The 18,822-nt window shown below is 39.5% G+C and overlaps 1 protein-coding gene across 1 annotated transcript in view; it reads left to right on the plus strand.

Moving 5' to 3' along the window:
• Nucleotides 1–15,860, plus strand: part of GNAS (GNAS complex locus) — a 47,974-nt gene extending 32,114 nt beyond the window's left edge. Inside the window, exons 4-10 of the mRNA XM_042045752.1 lie at nt 6,696–6,750; nt 7,096–7,169; nt 7,595–7,653; nt 9,288–9,408; nt 10,411–10,541; nt 11,064–11,131; nt 12,007–15,860. Coding sequence (XP_041901686.1) covers nt 6,696–6,750; nt 7,096–7,169; nt 7,595–7,653; nt 9,288–9,408; nt 10,411–10,541; nt 11,064–11,131; nt 12,007–12,153 — 655 coding nt within the window. The 3' untranslated portion in view covers nt 12,154–15,860. The remainder of the gene's footprint in view (nt 1–6,695; nt 6,751–7,095; nt 7,170–7,594; nt 7,654–9,287; nt 9,409–10,410; nt 10,542–11,063; nt 11,132–12,006) is intronic.
• The last annotated feature ends 2,962 nt before the right edge of the window (nt 15,861–18,822 follow it).

Below are 18,822 nucleotides of genomic sequence, written 5' to 3' on the forward strand. Positions count from 1 at the left end.
TGAAGATCTCTTTCCTTCTGTTTTTCCTTATTTTAATGGTCTCCTGGGCAAAAGGCTGCATTGTTACAGTTTCAAAAGCAGGGTGGTTGTGCTGCAGATGGGTGGGGAAAAGAACGAAAAATAGACCTTAGAGAAAGGCTGGCTGTTTAGTATGCAATAAAGTGACTTTTATACCTCTCCCAATCTCCTATCAAATAAATCTCGTGCTAACAAGCAATCAAACCCGTTTCCCTGCCCTGCTCCACACAGCCCGAGCCACATTGTACCTTTCCAGCCTTTGAAACTGCCTGTGCGTATTTTTATTTGTCAGGCCAGGGCTGGGCTGGCCCCATTCCAGATGTGTCTCACAAGATTTGGTGCTGATGAGCTATTTATAGCCCTGTGGTTCCATTGTCATGGCAACCGTGCTAGAGGCCAAGGCGGCTGGGAGCTATTTCTGGACTTGTGCTGTAATGTAAAACTGATTGGGAAAGTTAGTGCATCCTCTAAGCCAGACTAACTTTAGACAGGCGGGGGGTGGGGGGGCGGGAAGAGACAACTACAACCTCTTTAAATAGATTTTTCTTTTTCTCCTACCTTTTCCCCACTTCCCTTTTCGAGTGCTGGCAGTTTTTGAAGGGCTGGTTTGCCTTCTGCTGGGTTTGTCTGAAATTCATTCATGCCTCCCGGCAGATTACGCTGCTTTAATTAGGCAGTTTGGGAAGCCGGGTGTGTAACCAGCCTCGTTTTTAGGGCAAGGTTTGAACTTCATGGAGACACAAAAGTAAAAGGGGCTTTGCTGGCGCGTCCTGGTTTTTTGTGATAGTTGCAGTTCTTTGTACCCCATAGTTTTAATATTCTATTTTTTGTGTATGCTTCATGTTCTCCATGCCATATAAGGAACTGTAACCTTGATTACCACAAGATGATTCCAAATATATGGAGTCATACTTTTCAGCTTTCTCATTATTTGCTTCAAAATTAGACCCATGGTGCCCCTTCGCCTCCAAGTGGTTGGAATGCTCGAGGTTCTTCTGGAATTACAGCTGGGGCCGCTCTCAAAATCACTTTTTTGGGATACGTACACATTGATACCATCTATAATTAAATTCTGAGCTTTAGACTATTTGTAAACCTTTCTGTGCGATGTACAGTTTTGATAAGGAAATGATAATAACCCTTTGATTTGAAACTGGAGATCAAAAAGTGTTTGCAGCTTCTTGGGAAAGTTTTCTGGAGAGTCGGCTTTTGGTTTACTTCTGTTCACGTCTTATACCATATTTTGAGGTTCATTTCCAACATTAATCTGTTTTTCGATGAAATCCTTATGTCTGAGGACTGACATGGAGTATGTTGTTACAGGAACATCGTATATGAGATGGTTTTAGATGCAATATAGTGCTCTCCTCATTATACCAATAATACTTGGTACAGTACTGTCCCTGTGTGCCTGTCTCTGTAAAGGTTTTTTCTCTTTCCTAATTGTGAAGTTGTTAAAATAATTGCAAAGGTTTTGGAATTTATTTTCTCTCTCTTTATCTAATTTTGTTTAGGCAGAAAAAAGAGCATTTTTAATTGTCCGATAACATTTGTGGCACGTCTTCAGTGACCACCTCAGCAGTAACAGCTCCACCTTTGCAAACAATAGAAAATATCAGTATACCTGTAAAAAACAAACAGCAAAAATCTACTGATGTCCCAACTTTGATTTTTAACTTTTATTTGGGGAAAAACCTGACAAGTTTGGTGTCACATGCTGTCCATGTTTGCAGGACACCATAAATACCAGCAGATTGAATGTTTGCTTGTTTTATTTGTATCATTCCTGTAGCTTTGCCTTCTGTTCTGCTCCTCTTGCAAAATAAACTAGTTGAAATCTTTATCACCAGTTGAGGGATTAGATTCCCTCCTCTTCCCACTCCTTCTTGCTCCCAGGAGCAACAGAAAGGGACAGAGTTAAGGGATAGTCAATTCATTCATACACAAAAACCCTTTTAAAAGAGAGTTTTTTATCTTTGTACTCATCCTGTGTCTCTGGCTCAGGATAGACAGCATAGCTGAAGAAAGAATTTATCAAATAGTTAACTGCAGAGCTTTGAGAAAGCTTTGCTGAATAGCATAAAGGATTATGGCGAGGACTAAAAAGGCAGGAAAGCAGAAGTAAAACATGGTCTGTTCTGAAAAATAAAAAATGCACTCTTGTTTACAATAAACGCTGTTAATGTTGAGTTAAATTTCAGCTTAAAACTACTTTAAGTAGTACTTTTGTAGTCCTGACAGGGCGCAGATAAATAAAAATCTGCAGGGCGTTTGCACAGTTTGGTCTTCAGGGTGATCAGTAAAAAATCATTAATTTCATTCTGGACATAGAAACCTGAATTGGAAAGACTGTTTTAGAGGTGATCAGGGTAAATGCCAGTGTAATTCTTAGTAAAATCTTGATAATTCTTAGTAATACTCTGGTGGGTTCTTAGTAATATCTTGGTAGAAAAACATGACTCAGTGGAAATGGAAAATCATTTCCACTGACTCAATGGACTTGGGGCAATTTACTACTCAGTGTGCCTGCCTTTAAAATAGGGTTTATTCCAGGTGTGCGTTTTGGACTGCGATAGCCAAGGCAGGAAATGCAGCCTCAATGAAGGCAGGCAGGAGCTGGAAGTCTGATTTACTGTCTGTAAAATACCTCGAGGCTTTCAGAGGCAAGGAACTTCACAAATACAGAGTTTCAGTGCTACTGTTGAGGGTTATGAGTTATAATCTTGATTTAATGAAGTATCTTACTGACACTGACAATGAGATTTCAGTGTGTCTTTTAAGAGAGACATTTTATATGCAAATTCAAGTTACGACTTGACCAAAAAAAAAACCTGATGGAAATAAAGCTCTTCAAATATAGGTGTGTTGTCAGTTTGAAGACACCTTTCCAGTGTTGTTCTAGGCTGAAAACAAAAGCTCTTCTTCACAAAGCAGGAAAAAGAAATAATTCTTGTCTGCCAACCATTTCGTCAGATCACAGAGTAACATTTCAGTCAGTGTTTATTGAGAAGGCTGTCAGGAAATGCTCGAGGAAAGGCAGCCTGAGTTCCCCTCCCATGCTTCCCCAGACAGTGAAGCTGTGCTGGTTCTGAGGTGGACGGTTTCATGTGTTACACACCTTTCCAGCAGGGAAAACAAGCTGCAGTGCTTTGTCTGGCAGCAGCACTGTTCATTCAGGAAATTCCCCCCACATTGGGATAAAGCAGCTCTCTCTGGATGAAAGAACTCCAGAATAACTCAGGTATTGGCATATATCTTGATCTGAAAATTGGGACATGTTTTGACATAATAGGTTTTCGTTAAAATTTGGAAAGAATTGGGGATACATGTATGGCTTAATTACTTAGACCCGCTGCAGCTAAGGAAAGCCTCTGTGTACCTCTCTGTGAATCTGCCTCCTGAGTGCCCCTTTAAAATTAAAGACACCTTATTTGTCACAAAGAACTGCTTGGAACGCTTCACATGTGGTTTTCCTTCCCTAAGCTAAAAAAAAGGGACACAAAAATGCAGCATTTTTGTTTTATTTCAGATTGTTTTAATTTTTTGCTAATACCTTTCATTTTAATATCTCAGAGACATAACTGGTGCTGTCCTAGAGATGCTTCCTCTCAGTGTTGCTGACTACAAATAACCTGAAGTCTTTTGAGGTTTTTTTTGTTAGCGTGTGTCAGAGCAGTATCAATGTTTTATAACACAGGCAAAGAGCCTCTTACTACGTGACAGAATTTTGTAGAGCAGGAGCTGATCCTGTTACTTAGTCATGTCCAGAATGTGGCCCAAAGTGAGAACTGGCAGCAATGCTGAATGAATTATTTGCTTTCTGGAAAATGGCTTTTCCATATAATCTCTGGGAAGATTTTACAGAAGAAAAAAACTGACTTTGTAACTTTGTTCAAGGCTTGCTCGCAGTATAAAATTTGGTTTTGTGGTTTGACAGTTTTATGGGAATTATTTCACCAAGGTCACTTCTGCTTCTCCCTGTAAGTTCACTGCTGACACAGTAGATGGTGGGCACGTCTCCAGTAGGCTTAGAACAATCTCTCACAGCAGTGAATTCAGCACACAAAGTAGTACTCAAGTGGCCTCACTTGTGTTTTGGGTAGAGCACAGCAAGAATTAAAAATAGAAATTAATGATGGTGAATTTGTGTTTATTTTGAATTGGGCTTTGTTCTCATCTGACTGGATTATTAGTTAAATTTACTGGATAAATTGTTTGGTCTTGACTAACATTGACTGAGAAGTCTCTGCACACAGTGTATTGATCTTTTCTGAACTCTCATGCTCCTGCTGTTGCTCCTCATTTTAGGTATATCAGAGCGGATCAAATTTCTGCTCCCTTTTTCTCCTTAAATTTATTTTTGCATTGACCAACCGAAAGAAAAATCCCCTTTCTTTACATTTGAGCAAAAAATCAAACTGGTTTTTAATGCCTTCAGCCCTTTCTAAAGCTGCTGGAACAGACTTCTATGAAAGGCACAGGGGGAAATCTTCATCTAATGTATCACTGTGCTGTGTTTTCCCTAAAATGCCCCTGGAAGCAGGAGGGGTTTTCTGGTGACTGTCACACACCGAAAGACTTCCTTCTCAACGAGCATTGTTAGGAGTATCAGATGTTGCTGAAAGTTGGAGCTTGTTTTTGGGGGAGGAAGAAATGTTTATTCCATTTGAACTTGTTTTACCTGGCATGAGCATTGCTGTTGGAATTCATCTCAAGTACAGTACTGCTGCTCCTATGTGGCTGATGTTTTTCAAGGAAATCATAGACCTAAAAATAGTCTGCATAAACAACAGTAAGAGGCTTGTACTTTCAGTTCCAGGTTATAGCAATATCTTGTTGTTATTTTCTAATTTTCAGTTTTCAAAATCCATTAAGCTGATTAGCAGAGGGTTTAAAAATAAAACAAAAAAGCCCCAAACCCAAAACAAAACCAAAAACCCCCCTCTTGTGGAACCCAGCATAAAATGTTCTGCTTGGATAAATTCATACAGAAAGGCTGGGTGATTGCAGTAATCACCTTTGTATCTTGATGAACATGTTCTGTTCGGAACATTTTTCAAGCATCCTCCAACTTGTGAAATTGCTACGTGATTCTGAAACCGTGCTCTGAGGGGAGAGGATGGGGTGGAAACAATCACGCTGCTTGGAACTCACGGGTGTTGTACATATTTAACATCCTCTGTGTACTGAACAGAGAGTTTTATTTCTTCTCTTTGGATTAAAAAAAAAAAGAAGAAAAAATGACTTAACATCCTGGAAGATAGGAGGAAAAAAAATCCAGCTTACAAATTGCAGAGCACAGTTTGTCACCACTTTATCCTTGTGTGTCTGTGGCCATGTCACGTTCCATGATGGAAATTGATCTTTGTACTTTGTCTCACGTGTTTTTGTAGTGTGTTTAACTTAAGATACATTTTAATGTGTTTAAAATTCTGTAATTCAATATAAACAAAAATTAATTTTCATGTGTCTCTGAAACAAGATCATCTAGTTCCTGGTGAAAAGGGCATTGCACTGAAGCCTTTGTCAAAATCTACGATTATTTTTCGCCATTCCCTGCTCCTCATTAGGTGTTTTAGGAAGTCACCTGGGGCTGAAACTGGGGCTGAGTCCTGCGGTGATTTTTCTTGGGGGTGGGTTTTTTATTCGTGAATCTGGGACAGGGCCCCCTTTTCCCCTCTTTAAGCTGTGACTGTTGTTAATGCACGTTGAAGGAGGCAGGGAAAACTCGCCTTTTCTTTGTGATTTCTGCTTCAGAGAGAAAACAATTCATGCAGAGGAATTTCAAAGGGAGCTCGAAGCCTATTGGTTTAAGGGCTGATTAATCATTAATGTTAGGGGTAAAGGCACTGCTCAAGTGGAAGGGGCTGAGCAGGGGGCACCTGGCCAAGGGCGTGGTGTTGGGCAGTGGGACTGGGGGCAAACACCATAAAATCTGCATCCTGAGCTGCTGCTGCCACCACAATAAAACAGAATTAACTAATTCCTTGAGATTTTTGCTCTTTGAGTTGAAGTGAAAGATAATTATGAGGTTATAGTTAATTGGTAAAAAAAATTTAAATACTCCAGAGTATCATCTGTAGGTAATACCTAATCAATTTTAATGAAATACATCTCTTATTACCCATTTGCCCAACTACTGCTGCTGCTCCAGAAAGTAAATTGAAACACTGAAAAATCAGTGTCCCCTGTCACTTAACTGAACTTGGACTGAAATTGGTTAAGGGCTTTCATTTATTTAAAGAACTATAGAGTTGATATGTTGTTTAAAATTACTCATTTTACTTTCAGGGAAAGTACATGTGGGTAATTTGCTTGAGTCATTGCTTCACCGTTAATAGTAGCAGGTTATATCGTAGGATTCGTATGAATAAATGACCTAAATTAAACTCCTGGTGTGTTTGTGGCGGCGGGAGCCGGCGGGAGGGGCTGGGATGAGATTCCCAGGTGGATTAATTAAACTGGGCTCAGCCCTCTGCCGGCTGCTGCTGGGAACGCTCGTCCTGCGGGCAAGGACCCAAATTGAGCCATTTCAGTGTGCGATTTTTCATCATTTTGTGAGCCTGAGAGCATTAAAATACACCAAAACTTACCTGGGAACCGTCAGTTACTAAAGCATTAGAAAGTTCGTCTGATTTGAGACTGACAAGTTTCTCTTTTTTCTTTCCGCTCCCCAGTTTTCTCGACAAGATTGACATAGTCAAACAGAACGAATACACCCCATCTGACCAGGTATGTGGAGCTTTGTTAGGAAATTACACGAGTGACCTGCCTCCTTCATCTTTGGGGATAATTCATTCTTTTTCTAATTGCCATTCAGGTATTGCTATGCACTGTACATATTTAGTACTCCAGTAAAAATGGCTTTGTCCTTTGCATTGTTTATACACATAAATGACTTACAAGGTTACATCAGTCACGAGATTTCCATTGTGCTTCTGTGACACTGAACACTCCAGTGCTGTTCCCTGGTGTCGCAGTACAGCATGGAATAAAAGGGGTTTATTTCCATTGCTGAATAAATGAAAACTCACCAAATATCTGTGTTGAATCCATGAATTTTTCTTTATGCTTTAGGATCTTCTCAGATGCAGAGTTTTGACATCAGGAATTTTTGAAACCAAGTTTCAGGTGGATAAAGTAAATTTTCAGTAAGTATAATTTTTTTCTTTTTTATGTTTTTACTTTTTTTAATACAACACAGACAAATACATGGGTAAGCTGGGAGGAGAGCCTACCATAGTTATTGAGACTACTGTATTTCTCAAGTATCGGTGTTTAATAGAAAGCAAGTGTTTTATTAATTTTAATTTAGTAGTCTGGCTTGAAGAAATGAAAATTGGTGTGCAATTTCTGCTTTATTTTAAATCATGAAGAACAAAATGTTTTAAATCTATTTTCTCTGCATGCATATGTTCATGGACTGTTTACCTGTTCAGGTTCATATAATCCAAGATTCCTTTTAGCTTCTATGACACAGAAGTCCTAAAATTTTTTACCTTTTCTGTAAGTATGCAGACACAAAAAACTCAACACAGAATGATTCTGACTGACTGGATTTATGGTTTTTTCTCAGTATGTTTGATGTCGGAGGGCAACGAGATGAACGCCGAAAATGGATCCAGTGTTTTAATGGTAGGATTAGAATTTCTGTTGGCTTCATAAAATAGTTCTCTGCAAAATCGTAGTGCCTAATCTTCATTTTCTCAACTGTGTGAAACCCATCATCTTTCCACATAGCTCAATAAGGAGTTATCTAACAGTCGTATAGAATGGAGTTTTTCTTGACATGTAAACTCCTGTAACTACATAGAACATCTTCAGGGAGAATGTAGGTGGAGAAAAATTTGAGTTTGATAACTTCAGCTTGGCCATTTTTTTTTGGCTTCCCTCTCTTCATTTAATTAGCTAATTTTGGAGGTGGCTTTGTGCATTATTTGCCATCCATGAGAGTGTAAATTCCAAGCCATGTTCTGTCTTCCACATTGCAGTATGTGCTTATGCAAAATACAGGATAATTACTATATGCCTAAAATCAGAATATCATGGTTTTGTGTATAATTGCATCCACTTTGCTCTGTCGTGGTGCTTCTTTCTGAATCAGCACTGACCCAGTAGTGCAGAATGAAGTTGTAGGGATCATCTGTCTGGTTAGACGTGGTGTCACATCTGGTGAGAGCTGGAGTCTCTTAACACCAGTGTCCCCATGAGTTTAGGTCAGGTTTAATTCCCACATGACTGAAATTAGGCAATTTTGTGTCTGTCCTGAAATGTGACAGGTACCCTCACTGCAGCTCTTTGTTTTACTCTGTATCTCTGTTTAGATGTGACACCTTTCTCCAGGTAGCTGTTTTTAAACCTACACTTGGTGAAAATATTTTCTCTTCCTTGTTGTTTGGACGAAATATTGATGAAGTTACACAAAAATCCACCTTTTTGTAGAAGAGTTACAATGAGATCCTAGAGAATAAATAAAGCAGAAAGCAACTTGGAATTCATGGCACATTGCTACAGTTCCTGTCACAGAATCAGCTGGACAGTGTATGTGTGTGGGGAAGGACTGTGCAATATTTTCTCCTGTGCTATTAATAACAGATTTGTTTGGGTTTTACCTCTGCTCCTTCCTCTTCCTGTTACCTCATGGTCTGACTCATCTCTTCTGCTGCTGGTGCCTGAGGTAGATGAGCCTGGATGTCAGTGTGAGGGACTGGAGCAGCACAGCCCCACAGAGACAGAGGGATCCGGATCCTGTGATCCTGGGAATGCCTCCCGGGGAAGAGATGGGGCTCTAAGCAGTAAAACACACTACAGGGGGACCAGAGCAATTAACCATGAATTCACTGCAGTCTGCTGTTGTCATTGTTACTCTTCATGCAGATAAAAAGTGCTGTTTGTCCTGAGGTTTCTCCCCAAGGGCCTCCCTGTCCTTTCCTGATAATTCACAGTTGTTTCCAATTTTCTTTACATGTTTTAAATCTCCTTTAAATCCTCTTCTTGGCTTTCTTCAGTTTCTCTCTCTTGCTTCAGTTCCTTTCTTTCCTATACTTTCTGTCATTCTGTCAGCTTCTGTTCTGGGGCCTGCCTTGCCTCTCTTTCATGGTTTCTTCACTTTCTTTTTTGATTCCTGGTATTTAAAACGCTGTCAGCAGCATCATCCCAGCCTGTTCTCTGCACGGAGCTGAGAGTCTGGCAGCTTCCTATTGAATTTCATGATTCCTGGATGTTTCTTCCGAAGTCTGGCATTAACTAAAGGGTATTTCTTGGTTTAGATGTGACTGCTATCATATTTGTGGTGGCGAGCAGTAGCTACAACATGGTGATACGAGAGGACAATCAGACCAATCGGCTGCAGGAAGCACTAAACCTCTTCAAGAGTATCTGGAACAACAGGTCTGTGAATGGCTCTTATCACTGAGATTACTGATCCCGTCTCATACTGCAGTCACCACTCGTGGATGGGCCTGGCTGGGACAAAGTTCATTTTCTCCATAACAGCTCACACAGTGCTGTGGTTTAGGTTTTGCCCAAAACAATGCTGATGGCACACTAATGCTGCTGAGCAGTGTGTGCAGAGCATCAAGGCCCTCTCTGATCCTTACTCTGCCCCTGCAGTGAATCCATGGGGATGTTGGGAGGGGACACAGGTGAGCAGACCCAAACTGACCAGAGGTGTGTTCCATGCCACATAACATCATGCTCTACAGTAAGAGGGAAAAGAGGGGATTTCGGGAGGTTACCCAGCTTGCTGGGTATTGGTCTGCCCACAGGAGGTGGTGAGTGATTTCCTTTACATCACTGGTTTTGTCTTCTCCTCGCTTCCACTTACCCTTCACTAATTAAACAATCATTATTTCTATTTTATCTTGACCCCCAGATTTTTTTGCTTTCATTCTTCCTTTCCTCCTCCTCCATCCCCTGAGGAGGAAGGTGAGTGAGGAGCTATGTGGTGCTTGGCTGCCCCCCAGGGTTAACAGCACTGGGGGCTCTGTTACTCACATCTCCCCGCACAGTCTGGGCTGATTCTTTGGTCACAGCCTCCCACCTTTAATGTTTATTACACTCAGCTCATTGAAAAGAGCTCTGCACAGCTACTGATTGGTGGTTGCCATATTGAGGCTGAAGTAATTAAAGCAGTGATGGAGCAGTGCTTTGGGAGGTGGAAATGTTCCCCTGGGATGGGTTTGGATTAACAGCACAAAGTGGGGACCACCCGAACAACCTCAAGGTGTGCACACCTGGAATTACACCCTTGGGATTCAGGTGTAAAAGGAATCTTTCCAAATCATTTCAGTGTCATATGATCTTGTCTCCACACACTTTGGGTGACTTATTTTAAGTTTCTATGTGATCTGGGCTGTGCCTTCTCACAGTGTTTGGTTTCCATTTTCACAGGTGGCTACGGACCATTTCAGTAATCCTTTTCCTGAATAAACAAGATTTGCTAGCAGAGAAAGTTTTGGCAGGGAAATCTAAAATTGAAGACTACTTTCCAGAATTTGCTCGCTACACTACACCAGATGATGGTAAGATTTCTAGTTTTATTTGCAGTTTATCACTTCCTTGTTAATCACATTGGTGATGGTTTTGGTAGCTTCAGCTAAGACTTGAAAACTCTTAAGTAGATCTAATCATCACTGTCTTTCAGCCAAATTGTAATGTTGAATTTTAGGTATTAATAATGAGAGATTCCTGCCTCTTAAAACATTTAATATATTAATAATTTCATCATGACAAAATCCTTTTACTTTGGTGTAGACCACAGTCTGACACTTGGTCACAAGTGTGTCCTTGGGACTCCCCTTAATCCTGCCTGTGGTCATTTCTCTTACCTGCCAAATGCCTGGTACTGTGACCATTATAATATTCCCTTGTTCTCCTGAAATCTTGCTGGTTTAAATAATGTTATGATTTGTCTTGTCTCACAGTCAGTTTTGCTAAGTGTATTTCTGTCATATGTGAGCAGAAAACAGGACAAGTTGAGATTTTTAGGTACTATTACCAGAAAACATCTGTTTTAATAAGATACTTATTTTATTATTAATCAGCAACACCAGAGCCTGGTGAGGATCCCAGAGTTACAAGGGCCAAGTATTTTATTAGAGACGAGTTTCTTGTAAGTATTTCCTTTCTTTGGCTATTTCTTACATGATTCTTCTCAAACCCAAGCTCTTGCTCACCTTCTGCTATTGCCAAGTGCTGTCACTTCTTGTGTTGTTTATATCTAACATCCACATTGCATCAACCACTGTTATATTTATGACCTTTACTGCTGTTTCTTAGCTGCTGTTTGGATATTTGTTTGTACATAATTAAATAGCAAAAGAATTGGTGAGAATTAAGAAACCCCAAATAGAATGATGAGTGAAGTTCTGCTGTTATTAATAGGACCAGATTTTTATTCCATGCATTATTTTTAAAGATAGAGACTAATCAAAAGATGCCTCATCTGTCACATATTAATGTTCTCTTTCCCATTACTGGTCAGCTGAAGCTATAATGGACATAGTTTGGGGTTTTTTTAAATATTGCAACTTGTAATGGTGAGGCTGGCAATCAAATTGTGGACTCATTTTAAAATGGAGAAAAATTAAAAGTTGAGGGAGGCTTTCTGTAAGTGTGATAAAAGGGGATAAAAGCTTTGTACAGGGAGACAAAATCCTACTTTTTTCATGGCGAAATGGACTAGGAGTTGTGTTGCTAAATCCACCAAAGCTGCATATAAATAATGGCATTTTCCTGAGTTCTCATTCCTCTCTGAAATTCCCCAGTTCTCAGTGACCATCTCACCGTGTAATTCTGATCATTTTAAACTTCACGTTCCAGGTGAGAGAGCGAAAACTTGTGGGTATTTTGCCACTCAGTTCCACTTTCTGAAGACACAACTCACACATTCACATCTCACCTTCATTCAGCCCAATTTTGGGGACAGGGTGGGGTTTCCCCAGTGGGTTTTATTTTAACCCAGTGTCTCTCTCTTGCTTTGCACAGAGAATCAGCACAGCAAGTGGAGATGGAAGGCACTACTGCTACCCTCACTTCACGTGTGCTGTGGACACAGAGAACATCCGGAGGGTTTTCAATGACTGTCGGGACATTATTCAGCGCATGCACCTTCGCCAATACGAGTTGTTGTGATGGAGAGCACTTTTTTCTGTGTTTTGGACTCCTTATTCCTTATTAAAAAAAAGAAAAAAAACACCCTTGCCCACATAGGGTGGAAGAGAACTGTTTGAATCTCCCATTGATTTGCACCCCTCAACTTTTTCTCCTTGCTGGACAATAGCAGCACTTCTAAGCTTGCTTCTGTACCCCTCGGACAGATTGAGATGGCCCCTAACACTTAAAAGGCCATTTCCATGAGGATTCCCTAACACTGTTATTAACAAAAAAGAGAGGGAAAAAAAAACCAAAACAAAACAAAAAAAAGAAATAAAACCTAATTAATTAAAAGCCCTGAATGTGGAACACCTGAAAGAATTGGGGATGAAAAAATTAAAATGTGAAACAAAAATTGGGGGAGAGAAAACTTTAGGTAATTTAGCACTGCTGCGGGCATAATCCTATAACCCGTGATCTCCACTTTGTATCACTCACTGCATCCGAGTAACGAAGGTGCCAAGTCACAGACCAAGTTTGAAGACAGACCCTTGAGTTTGGTTCTCTGACTGTAATGTGGCTTTGGGCGGAAATACTGACAATTCTCCAACAGACCTAGACAGTGCAAAAACCAACTGCTACCTTTCAGAAGGGTATTTTTAAAACCAGTCTTGGTGGTCTAAAGACAACCGTGGACATTTATGAGTTGAACTGCGTATGGCCTGTGATTGCAGAAAGAGTTAACCACACACTGTTTTCAGTTTGTCCACTGATGATCCTGTCTGCTCTAAAAATCATTATCTGGACTGTAGTCCTCACAGTCTTTCCCTTCTTTTTCTTCTTCCCTTCCCTCATTTTTTATTTTACTGCTGGATTATTATTCTTGTACAGACTGTAAAATGTATTATTTTGTACAACTTTATTGAAAATAACTTGTAGAAGATCTTTGTGCCTTGATTATGGCTGTACCTGTACAATGAGCTAAGATGTAAGTATGTTTGATTGCGCTGTACAGCTTTGTCAACCCTATCTGCAGCATTAGCTCAAGGTAGGGAAAATTTATCTGTAGTTTAGTTTTTCTGGTTTATAAAAGAAGGAAAAATACTGTTTAGTAAAAAAAAAAAGGAAAAAAAAAAAGAAAAAAAAAAGAAAAAAGTACAAATTGTGCAAACTTAACCACTTTAAAAGTGAGGTCTTCAACAAGTGACCAGATGTTGCAGCATCGTGCTTTTTAATTTTTAGCTTTAATTCATTTAAATCTCTATCCAAATGCAAAACATGGCTTGTTTCTACATAAAACCAAATTTTGCTACAAATTATAAATGTTAGTCTTTGGTCATTCATAGTCCTTTTTTGCTAAAGACAAAAACCAGAACAATAACAGACACGTAGGGCATCATGCAGGTCTGGTGACCATCTCTAGACTGGGCCAAATACCCACCAACCTCGGCTTGCGCTGCGTGGGCAACGACTACCGGAATGACAAGGTGTACACTGCCCTTGGATTTGGCCACTGAATTCCAGTTTCAAATGACATTTTTATTTCTCTTTTAATAAAGAGATACTTTAGAACCTTTTTTGTTTTATATTAACTATATAAGTAGCTTAAAAGTGAAGATGTGTGGATTTTTTCTTAAACTTGAATAATTTATGCAAATTATATGCTTAGAACAACATGTGGTACAGTAAAAAGAAAAAAGAGCAAAAATCACTGTAGCAATAAGAGAGCATGTAATTTTAGTAACTACTACACTGCTTTATATTTTATACCTAGGTGTTTTATGTCTCTGTGAGTGTGTTACTTTTTCATGTGTCTAAACCTACGTGTACAATTTGTACAGAGTCAGAAATTACAGGTGTAATAACACATCTAGAACAGTGTTAGCCTATATTACTCAAACACCCCTGTTCCCCCTTCATTTACACCCCTAAACTGATCTGGATCTTACTGCAGTGACTTTAAAAGGAAAAGAAACAAAAACAAACACCAAAATTCTTGCCTCTTTGCCTTTCACACTAGCTTCCCTCCACTTAAGAGACCGTGTTGGCTTTCTTTTTTTGGAAAGAGATCCAGTTTAAATTCAAGTGAGGGTGTGGTCAGTGATGTCTGTGCAGCTAGATTTGCTTCAGGTATCGGATGCCTTTTCAATACTAAGAACTGCAACTGTTCAGAATTGTGACTTTTCATTTGCTTTTGTGTGGCTAAAGTCTTAAAATGAATCACATAGTCCATTTTCACTGAAGAGCAGGGATATGAGGGAGTTACTGTCCCATCTCAATTCAGAATTACTTCCAGAAGACACTGAATAGTCTAAAAAATTTAGCTGCAGTTGTTACTCGCCTTTCAAGAATGATCTTTCCTGTTCACAGGTTTAGACAGTTGCCACCTGAACTTTGTAGAGCTGTAGGAGAAAACGTGACTGAAAACAGGCCCCTGCAATTCAGAATGTATCCAGTGCCTGTAGGTGAAGGGCTGGCATTTCCACTAGGTAAAAATGGGACACACGTAGTGGAAAGGAAATTCATTGTGAGCCTTAATTTTAGTTACAGGAGCCAAAATCTTTATTTTAGTGCCAACCCTTATCTTTTTAAGCCTAGGAGGAGTTGGTGTAAACACCAAATTTATAAATGGAGAAAACCTGTAGTGGTGTGAGGAATGTAATCTCTTGTCTGAGAGAAACAAAGCACCTCCATTAAAAAAATTAATAAAATAAGCTTCTTCCTCTGATGAGGAGGACACATAATAACAATGAGCTATATAAGACAGCAAAAGTTTAAGAAACCTAAAGCTTTATATGAACAGATATGTTTAGGGGATGCTTTTTTTTTTCTTATGTGAGGAAAAAGGCAATTGTTTTGAATATGGTTGAGTTGCACAAGTACGGAGCGTGTGTGTGTCTTAATGTCTCAGTATTGCCTTTGTTAGTCTCTTTATTAGTCCATGCAGTTTGGTGGCCTGGTAAATGCAAGTCTTATTTTTAACAGCTTTCTTTTTTTTTTTTTTAAATACAAAACCATAAAGCTTTAATGCTTGCTATTTAATAAGTAACTGTGTTTTCTTCTGTCTCTAATTTAGTGGCCATAATTTGCAGTTAATTGAACCATTCCAACCTAATGCTTACCCATATTTCTTAGTTTTGTTTTATTTATTTATTTGAACTTCTTGTTTTCATGATTGAGGACTGTCACTTCTGTCTCATTCATCTGTTTGGAAACTTCTGACCTTACAGCCAAAACTTAACTCATTCTACTCAGTATTCATCGTGATGCTGAAGTGTAAGATACCTGCAAATGTAAACACTACCACTTTTATTAATAAAAGCAAATACAGTGTTTTTAGGGCACATTTGCATCACTGTAGTTGAGGTTGTGTCAGTATTTCCATTGTAAACCTATGGAGGGTCTTACCTTGGCACTCAACTGCCCTAAGCTGAATCTTTGCCATACAAGGCTTCTGCTCAAGCATGATTTGGTGGGTTGGTTTTTAAACAGTTTCCAACACAAACTCTTGTTTCTGTTTTAAGTTATACAACTGTTTTGTTGGATGGGGGTTGGTTTAAAAAGAAAACAACAAAAAACAACAAACAAACCTGGTTCAAGATTGTTTTTGGCACTTCTGTAACTCAGAAATGGTTTTGATTTTAAAACAACCTTCGGCAAGCCAGTAACCTACAATATGGTCTGATCACTTTGGGTATTTTGTAAAAATAATAATAAATTGTAGAGATGTTGTGGTTTCAAAATCAGCTACTGTGCATTTGCAGTAACTTATTTCACCCCAAGAACTTTTAGTAATTCGTGCATCAGAGCACACATTCAGTGTGGTGCAGCAGAATAGGGATAACTCCTAAAGATTTTTTTCTTTTTTAATAATGTGGAGAGATAAATCCACTACAGACTAAGAAAGGATTCAGCTGCCTCTGAAAGCATCAAACACTGCTCTCAGAGGCTGAAACTGGAGCTCTGCAAGTTGATAGGAGCAGATTTTGATGCAAAAGCCTAGGAAGGCATCCTGGATTAGCTGTCATAGGCAGGAGTCCTGAGGGCTTTTCTTCATTTATCTAAACTATTTTGATTTGTGGCATCAAGGGCAGGATTTAACTGAGGGTATGTCCTAACTCCAGAGGAAGGGAAGCTATCACTGCTCCACTGTGCTGCACGGTATTGATACCTGCAGGATAATTTCCTTCTGCCAAGAAATCTATGCACAGAAATGTTAACGTTCATGGCTTCAGAGCTTGAGCACCTTGTAATTCGTCGTGGTGTGTTGTTCCTGTAAATGATGGAGGATGTTTTGTATTATTTACCTTATTTTCCAATGTCAAAAATCATGTGCCAGTGAAAACAAAAGACATAAACACAGGAGATTGACTCTAGATCTGGAGGCAGAGCCTGTGACAGCTGAGTACCAGTCCAGTGCCTTAGTGACAATGCTCTTGGTGATTGGTGCTATACAAATGTCTTAAGAGTGATAAAGTTGTTCTAAGTTAAAAAATTATGTAACTCATTGTGGAAGAGAGTAAGTTCTGTTCTTTCCCCAGCTGTACCTAATGCGCTGTGTGTATTCGTAACAATGCTGGCACTTGCAAGACCTCTTCCATGGAAGTAGATAATAAAATTCCTACTAACTTTAATAAGCAGGATCAGGGCCATAGATTGCTATCAGTGGAAATCTTGCACAGGAGCAGGTCCTCATCTCTAAAATACATGTTGAGTTTGTGTAACAGTAAAAATATTTATAAGCAAACATCTGTTTGCAGTCCAAAACCAAACGGTGCCCTTCTTCCTCAGCTTGCTATCTCTGAAAATTCATCCCTTGGGAAAAAATCTTCCTGTTCTATGACAAACTTCGAAGCATCTTTGTAAATAAAATAAGCTACAAAGGGGATTTCTGAAGCTCTGCTGATGAAAGCTTGACACTGAAAAATCCCTCTGGTGACTGATGACAAATTCCAAGAGTGAGCCTATTTTAATTCTAGTCATACCTGGTTGGCTTCAGTCCCGTGAGTGGATGTGTGTCAGTTGTGGGGAGGTGAAACTGCTTTAGTGTTACTGTAGTGCTCAGACTGCTAAAATTGGAGCCAGAAGTACCGGCTTCATAATTAATTGTTTTGAACCCTGATTCTCATCTTATTAAAAGCTCAAACTGCTTTTTACCCAGGTTACTTTCAGTGTACTGAGCTGAGCAAAATGGGTGCAGTATAAAGCACAAATCTGACCTGGAAAGGCAACATGGGAGGAGGTGGGGAGGCAAATAAGATCTCTCACTGGATCAAACATAAAAATAATAAGGTGGAGGGTTTTTTCTGAGTTCTGCGTCCTATAAACTTAGCCTGGTTTTGTAGAAGACACAGGGAATTCCCCAGGGTAACAACAGCATTAATACCTCTGTAATGTGGATAACTGACCAAATATGTAATAGATAATTACAAATCCAAAACAAAAAAACTTGCAGATTTTCCTATTTTTTTTTTCAATTAGGAAGTCTGCCTCAAAATTATTTAATGACAGGACAAAATAAAACCTTTAAACATTGTCCCCAATAGGGGGAAGGGTAAGTTTTTGAGGGAGAAGATGCTGACATTAGAGATTTTTGTGTAACATGCTTTCTAAGGCTGGGGTACCAGTAGACAAATGTAAGCAAATTCAAAATTTAAATGTGAATTTATCTCTTCACTTTAATTTACCCAGTCATTTTTTTGAATGAGTTGGCTAATTTATTTTTTAATATACTACTACTCAAGTTTGGAGAAAGACAAGCCTAAGGACAGAGGCAGTAATGTTGGGAATTCTCTCAGTTCTGTTGTTCTGTTATGCAAACTATTGTTTTTAGGCTGTGAATTTTATGTGAATTATTAATAGTGAAGTACAGTGTTTCTATCTGTAGTTTTCTGGTATTTGATGTGACTTTGGAACTGTATCATTCTTGCAACTAAAATGCCAGAGTGCCAGCAGAGATCAGGCAGAGCAAGGAGCAGCTGTGTAGGGGTCAGGAATTGCCACATCAAGGGGCACGTTCCAGTTCTTTTTTGCAACATTATCAGTTTGCTATTGGCAGGATCAGAAGAGCTTCCACAAAAGGACAAATTAGGGGCTGGATGACAGAACCAAATATTGTGGAAGAGCTCAAAGTTTTAATGGAAGGTGTTTCAGACTGGTGCTGAGGTAGAGCCATGGAGATGTGTCCTGAGGGGGGTGTGATGGGTGATTAGTATCTCAGTAATTTTAATCTCTGTTCTCTTACTGTTTGAAGGCACAACATCCAAAATGAAGCAACAGATTCTGACAGTTTTGGTGCTAACCTTGAGTTCTGTTTCTCACAGGACAAAGCTCTGCTGGGCTACAGAGGTTCACCTGTGTAAGGCAGTCTGGGAGCCCAGAGCAGCCACGAGCAACAGCTCTTGTGAACCTGTGATTTAAAACTGGGAAACTTAACAGCCAATTGCTCTGTCTGCAGCATGGCCCAAACCCTGCTGCCTCTGGGTTCAGCTGCTTTCTCCTGTCCTCACCCCCCTTACTCTTGTAACCATGTAGTTGATAAGGGAATAGAGCAGTTACGAAAGAAAGGTATGAGACAACCTCAGATAAAGTTTAAAATCCATCACCTTGGACACTGAAAAAGAGATTTAGGGGGAAATTCTTCATTCCCCAGGTGAGTGACCCAGTCTGGGATCCTCATACAAATTTTCAAGGTCAGACAATGCAATC

Source organism: Corvus kubaryi, unplaced genomic scaffold (genome assembly GCF_017639235.1).
Source record: "Corvus kubaryi isolate FWS band 111438036 unplaced genomic scaffold, C.kubaryi_AGA036_p1.0 134, whole genome shotgun sequence".
In the NCBI taxonomy this organism is placed as follows: domain Eukaryota; kingdom Metazoa; phylum Chordata; class Aves; order Passeriformes; family Corvidae; genus Corvus; species Corvus kubaryi.